The sequence below is a fragment of the Panthera leo genome, chromosome D3 (genome assembly GCF_018350215.1).
Source record: "Panthera leo isolate Ple1 chromosome D3, P.leo_Ple1_pat1.1, whole genome shotgun sequence".
Lineage (NCBI taxonomy): Eukaryota > Metazoa > Chordata > Mammalia > Carnivora > Felidae > Panthera > Panthera leo.
In genome coordinates this window covers 77,674,371-77,681,408 of record NC_056690.1, presented here as the reverse complement: position 1 = coordinate 77,681,408, position 7,038 = coordinate 77,674,371, and the positions used below count along the sequence as shown (strand labels likewise).

The 7,038-nt window shown below is 60.3% G+C and overlaps 1 protein-coding gene across 1 annotated transcript; it reads left to right on the top strand.

Moving 5' to 3' along the window:
- The first annotated feature begins 631 nt into the window (after positions 1–631).
- RAX (retina and anterior neural fold homeobox) lies at positions 632–4,914 on the top strand. Its single transcript, XM_042911546.1, has 3 exons — positions 632–920; positions 1,230–1,483; positions 4,423–4,914. The coding sequence occupies exons 1-3, from the start codon at positions 632–634 to the stop codon at positions 4,912–4,914; spliced, it is 1,035 nt and encodes a 344-aa protein (XP_042767480.1).
- The last annotated feature ends 2,124 nt before the right edge of the window (positions 4,915–7,038 follow it).

Genomic DNA, 7,038 nt, shown 5'->3' with positions numbered 1-7,038 from the left:
TGGGGTCGGGGGAGGGAAGGGGGAGGGAAGCCCGAGCAGCGAGGCAAGCCCACCGGGTGGTGGGGGAAGGTGAGGCAAAGGGCGTCGGCCCCGTTGAGGCCAGACCGGGGGGAAGCGGGCCCCAGAGCCGGGTCCCCAGGCCCGTCAAACACCCCACCGCACTTCCCTCGGGGTTGTGTGTGGAGCGTTTGGAGCGGATCGAGAGGTGGAGGGTGGAAAGTTCGGCGCGGCGGCCCCGCCCGGGGCGGCGGAGCGAGGACCCCGAGGCGGGCGAGGGAAGGACCCGCCTCGCTGCGGGGGGAGGGGCCGAGGGAAGAGGCCGGGGCCGGGGCGGGAGGGGAGGAGCCAGGGCGAGCGGGCTCGCTGCCTTTAGCACCCGGAGCCCCGGCTGCCCCGAGTCCGAACTTCAGACTCCTGCAGAGACCCCGGCGGCCGCCGGCCGAGCGCTCGCCCGCCTCCAGCGCGCGCAGCCGGGGCCCGCGTCGCCCGCCGAGCTTGACCTTGGGTCGGGCCCCCGCGGGTGGGACCGCCGTGCCCGGGAAGCGGCGACTTCGAGCCTCTTCTCTCGGTCTCCCGAGCAGGCTGCGCTGCGAGAGCGCGGGCCGCGCCCTCCCGCCTCCTGGCGCTCCCCATGCACCTGCCCGGCTGCGCCCCCGCCATGGCCGACGGCAGCTTCTCGCTGGCCGGCCACCTGCTCCGCAGCCCGGGAGGGAGCACCTCGCGGCTGCACAGCATCGAGGCTATCCTGGGATTTACCAAGGACGACGGGATCCTCGGTTCCTTCTCGGCGGAGCCGGGCGCTCGGGGAGCGAAGGAGCGGGATAGGAGGCCGGGCGCGCGGGCCGCTTGCCCCAAGGCGCCGGGGGGAGGCGCCGAGCCCTCCGCGCAGTCTGCCCCGGTGCCCGCTCCCGAGTACGAAGGTGAGTGCGCACCCCCGGCCGCGGAAGGGCCCTGAGGCGTGCCCAAACTTAGGAGCTCTGCAAGAGGACGGAGCCCCTACCTCGACTTTTATTAAGGCATTTGGGCGCGGGATTGGGTTTGGGGGTGTATATAAGCTTCCAGTTTGCGTTCAGAGAAAGCTTAGAGGCCCCCCGCAGCCTTATCCCCGACCTCCCGGTCCAACGCCCGGGAGGAGCCCGCGTCCCGCTGTCGGCGTCCCAGGGTAGGCCGACTGGGCCCAGGGATACTCCGGGGAGTGTCCCTGACCTTCTGGGGCTTCTTCGTCCCAGCCCCTCGACCCTATTGCCCCAAGGAGCCTGGGGAGGCGCGGCCGAGCCCAGGGCTGCCGGTCGGTCCCGCCACCAGCGACGCGAAACTGTCGGACGAGGAGCAGCCCAAGAAGAAGCACCGGAGGAACCGCACGACCTTCACCACATACCAGCTGCACGAGCTGGAGCGCGCGTTCGAGAAGTCTCACTACCCCGACGTGTACAGCCGCGAGGAGCTGGCAGGCAAGGTCAACCTACCCGAAGTCCGGGTCCAGGTAAAGCGCCCCCGATCGGTCCCCGGGAGGGTCCCAGGCCCAAGCCGCAGCCAAATGCTCCCTTGAATCCCGGCGTCTACGCATTTCACGTGGGACGCTTCCCATTGGTCTTCCTCGGCTCCGCTCGCGCAGAGCCTCGAAGGAGCGTCGCAGATCTTCCTTGGGCCCCACGACCGCCTCCGGGTCATTCTGTTCCAGTTTGTAGTCGCACCTCCCTGGGCCGGGGGGGGGGGGGGTCTCTCTTCTAACCTAAAGAGAGGTATTAGAGATGGCTGGCAAGATGAAGGGCGACAGTTCCGTAGACGCAGCCGGGATTGGGGCGGGCGGCGGTGAGTAGAGAGGGCATGTAGGCAGCGTGGAGGGGGGGCGGATTGGGGCCCCCGAATGCCACCTCCTCAGTTACTGCGCTCACCCTGCTGAGAAACGAAAGCCCCCGTCTGCCTGCAAGGACCCTGGCGCCTGCAGTTGAAGGTTTTGGTGGATTTGTTTCAGAAACTGACTTTTGCTTCTTTGGTGTACATCCAACCAAACTTCCCGCTGCTGCAGAGGCCTTCTCTCTCTCTCTCTCTCTCTCTCTCTCTCTCTCTCTCTCTCTCTCTCGTAAAGGGGTTTTCGCTTTAATTAAAGCTGAATTATCTTTAATCCCTGATCATTAAAATATTTGAAAGCCTTAAATATTTGCTAGTCATCTGTGAAAAATCTGGGAGGATTTCCAAATTAGGAGACTTTGCAGAGGCCTGAAAGGGAGTCATTGGGAACAAATTTCACTGCATCTGAAAGGCGGTGGAACTAAGATGAGGTTTGTGCGTGTGTCTGATGAGTTAGATTTCCAGGGAGTGAAGATATTCAGACCTTCGGGGGCTTTTCGCCTTACCTTAAGAGTAAAAGGGGCCAAGCTTTTGCCTTTTGTCCCTTCTGCTCATTTAGGAGTTTCAAGTAATGAGTAAATATCATGGTTTTCAAAACTAGTTCCCTCATGTGACTCAGGATGGCAAGGGCCCTTCTGTTTCTCTTAATTTGGGGACAGTCGAGCTGCAATGGTTTCATTGAAGGTGTGGACATTTTTGCACCTGCTTTTCAGGGTGGAGGTGGGGGGTGGGGGGAAGAGGGTGGGGGAGGGGGAGGAAAAGAACACAAGTGAAAGATGAAGGAGAGGAGAGACAGTCTTCCAACCAGGGGCGCCTTCACACCTGACATCACCTCCGTCCTACCTTCCTTCCTCCCTCTTTATTCGTTTAGGGATTTGGGCTCTTCCTTTAAGTCATCAGCTTGTTGAGAACGGTGTCTGCGACTTCTCTGTGACCACAGGGCCAGCACAGTGCCCAACATATGGCGGGTTCTTAACACATGGCTATGATGTAATCAGATGGCGGGGGGGAGTCTACTGTGGGCCTCCAGCTGTGTGGAGGGCAGCAGCTCAGCCCTAGAAGAAAGGACGTCCGGGTCCTTAGTTCTCTGACTTTGAATACTGGGTGGGAGACTAGAGCTGATGTTTCCGGGGCTAGAGTGGGGCCTGCAGGGAATTAGAGGAAGCCGTGGGATGAGAGCCCTTCCCATGTTGATGTTTCTCTTCTATTATCAGCAACTATCTCATGTTTCTGGGGGAAATTAGGGCCTCAGCTACGTAGATGAATCTTTTGTGGGAAGAGGACGAGGTTACTTACGGGTTTGTTCTTTTTCTCTCCCCCGCCCCACCCCCAATCCTAACTTTGCAGACACTTGCCCTGCTCCGCCTAGGTGCTGGGGGACTGTTTCCTCAGTGCTTCTAGGAGGTCCCCTCCCCCACTGACTCAAAGCTGCCTTCTCCCTTCTGAGGTCACAGCTATTCTCCTATTTCCCTCTAGAAATATATCACTGAGGCCACCAGTTTGGCCAAAGTTCTTTCTGATTCTCTACTAAACTAGACCAACGAACTCTCTGTTCTGTGTCCAAGGGTGGTAACTTGGTGGTGACACCTTCGTCACACCTTTTCTTGTGCCTTTACCTAATCAGAAATAGACATTTTATCATTAAGAGATCAGACTTCACTCTTGGTGTGGACTTTCTATATGTAAAGAAAAAAAGGAAGGAGGGAGGGAAGGAAGGAAGAGAAGGAAAGAAAGAAAGAAAGAAAGAAAGAAAGAAAGAAGAAAAAGAAAGAAAGAAAGAAAGAAAGAAAGAAAGAAAGAAAGGCTTGAACTCACTGAACTCATCTTATAGTAATGTCAAAGTTGACTCCGAAAAGTCTACGTAAATATAGTAAACGTGAGCTGTTGTAATCATTGGAAGCAATTTATAAGAAACATCAGAAATACTAAAGGGATACTAATTAAATAAGAACGAAGATCTTTTTAAAGCAGCAACTCAAGCTCGGGATAAAACACCCCCTCTTGCTTCCACCAGTCACCACAACCAGTAATTCCTGGAAATGGAATTTAACACCCAGTGTGGCCAGTTAGGGTACTTAGAGTATTTGTGTATGCATATGTTTATAATCGAGCCGAAAGGTAGGCCAAGCACAGAAAGCCTGAGCGGAAACCAGCCACCGAGAGCAGTACCATCGAGGGAGGAAGCAAAGTCTAAACCAAAGTGCCAAGGGGAGCTGCGAACCACCAGGTCACCGAAATCTGGTGCCATGTGGTTTCCGAAATCCTGGGTCCGATCCCCAAGGTTAACTTCACTTTTTTTTCCTGAGCACCTGCTGTGTGCCGCGAGTGGGAAACAGATACAGCCACAGCTGTGGGTGAGGTAAACAGGGGCCCGGGTGGGACACGGATGAGACAAAGACTCTGAGAGGAGGGAGGAGGCAAAAAGGGGAAGACGGGATGCAAAAGGAAGGAGAGCGTAGGGGTGGGGTTTTCCTGGGCGGGGGGCGAGGGGGTCGTCCAGCCAGGCGCAGGGCGGGGACGCGTCCCCACGCCTCCGCCGCAGCCCGACGGCCGCTGTGCTGCCCTCCGCAGGTGTGGTTCCAGAACCGACGGGCCAAGTGGCGGCGGCAGGAGAAGCTGGAGGTGTCGTCCATGAAGCTGCAAGACTCGCCCCTCCTGTCCTTCAGCCGCTCGCCGCCCTCGGCGGCTCTGGCGCCCCTCGGGACGGGCCCGGGCGGCGGCGGCGGGCCGGCGGGGGGCGCCCTGCCGCTCGAGTCGTGGCTCGGGTCGCCGCTGCCGGGCGGGGGCGCCACGGCGCTGCAGAGCCTGCCGGGCTTCGGGCCGCCGGCGCAGAGCCTGCCCGCCAGCTACACGCCGCCACCGCCGCCCTTCCTCAACTCCCCGCCGCTGGGCCCCGGCCTGCAGCCTCTCGGGCCGCCGCCGCCCGCCTACCCGTGCGCGCCCGGCTTCGGGGACAAGTTCCCGCTGGACGAGGCGGACCCGCGCAACAGCAGCATCGCGGCCCTGCGCCTCAAGGCCAAGGAGCACATCCAGGCCATCGGGAAGCCGTGGCAGGCCCTCTAGGGCCACCGGGGACCAATCGGGCCGGACCACCGCCCCGGGAGCCGCCCCGGAGCCGCACGCGCGCCTCCCTCCCTCCTTGGGGTCCCCCACTGTCACTCTCCCGAGCCGTCTGAAGCTGCAGCCAGGCGGGGCTCTGGGACGCGCGCGTCTGTCCCCGGCGCGCCGGGGACGGCTGACCACCCGGCCTGCCGAGGCCTTCCGGCCACCCCGGCCCTGGTGCCGGAGGGGGAGAGGCGGCCGGGCCCCTCGGGGTTCAGCCTGACCTCGGCATGGCTACCCCCAGAAAACGACAGCTGGGAGGACGGGGAGGCCGAGAAATAGAGTTCGAGGGACTGTTTGTACGCGTAGTTTGAAGTCCTGGGGAGGAGAATTAAAGGTTGCCTTGTTTTGGTTTGACTCTGGTTAAGGGCGCTCAGGCTTCGGTGGCGGGGAGGGAGACGCGTGTGCCCGAGTGGGGGTACGGTAAGGGCCGCGGGGACGCGCGGAGTGGCTCGCGGAGAGCGGAGGACTGCGCAGGAGCTGGGTCTCCCTCCTGCGTCCCCTGCGGGGGGCGCTGTGCTGCGGCGGAGACTCGGCGCCCTTCACCAGGGCTCCCCTGCCCCGGCGCGTGCGGGAGCGGCGAGTGTGTGGGGCTCGGGGAGTCAGGAGCCCAAGGCTCACCCCGCTGCGCGTTCCCAGGCCCTCTCTATGTAGCCCAATAGCCCAGCCGCGACTGCTACTTTGAACGCTCGACCCCAAGAGGAAGCGTCTACATCACCTTCCCCAGGGTGAGAGGTGCAAGACCCAAAGCCCCTGTCGGCCCCGCCGCTCTTTTCGGCGCGCCACCGCCCAGGACCCCTCTAGGATCGCTGTCCGGGTCACGCGCTCGGTGCCAGGACTGATGACATTAGTCCTTTAAAGACTGGGGCAGAGCGACTTTTCCTCTTCTCATCCGGGCGCCTCTCTCGCTTCCCCAAGTCGCTCCTAACCCCCAACGCCCGCGGTCCTGTTTAATGCTCGTCCGGTGAGCGGCGGCGCTCAAGTACTGTGTCCCGGGCACATCCCGGGCTGTGTCCGCTGTTCTCTGGCGCCGGCTCTGGGGCGGGAGGGAAGCCGGAGGTCTCCCCCCAGCTTCCGGAGCATCCGCGGCACTCGGGGGGTCCCCGGTGAAGGAGGGCCGGGACTCCCAGCCTGAGCAGCCGCGGTGTCCGCCGTTGATCCTGGAAGCTGGGCCGCCTCGGGAATGACCCGGATTCCTGGAGCGCAGGTCCTCTGGGCCTCCTTGCTCGGAGCGCACCCGAAAAGACGCGGCCGGAGCCTTGGCTTCATCAACCCACTACTGTTTGCCGTTCGTTAGCACGTTCGTGAGCCACCCCAGCCCCCTTTCCTTGTCGAAATGAACCTACCTCCCTGGGAGGTGGAAGACATGCAATGACGGACTGTAAGGCTTTGTGTGAACTACCAAACCCCACACAAGGCGCTACACAGTGTGATCCCGCCTCTCCGATCCCACAGTATCCCTGCTCTGGGGTTCCTGAAACCAACTTGGAGAGCCGATGACTGTCCTGGGGCTGGGGGTAGAGGGGGTGTCGTCGCGGGATTCAGCCCTTGCCAGGAGGGTCCCGAGAGGCTATAGCACCATCAGGAGTGTGTACCCCTAGGCCCTCCTGCGGTGCCTTGCATATAGCAGGCTGCTCAGTGAGGTCATTTCGCCCAAGAGGTAGGAAGTAACACCTGCACGTCTTGGGGGAAATGAATGGATTGGCCAAGTGATGCCAGACATTGGCATGAAAAAAAAAAAAAAGTAAACAGGATGAATGTGTAAGTAAATTTCTTTCAAGGTGGACTATTCTCTTTCATCCTTTAATCCCCTTGTTTAACCGGGAATGATTTATTCAGAGTACTCCCACCTTTCCTGGTGAGTACCTGCTCTGCCTCCCTTCTCCTTCCCGGGTCCTGGGCACCCCTGATCTGGTCCATCCTATCACCAAAATCTTCCTTGGTTCTCTTAAATCACTTCCATGATTATTCATTTTGCCTCTTTTTTTTTTTTTTGTTGTTGTTGTTGTTGTTGAGAGAGAGAGACAGAGAGAGCAAGCAAGGAAAGGGCAGAGAGAGAGAGAGAGAGAGAGAGAAAGAGAGAGA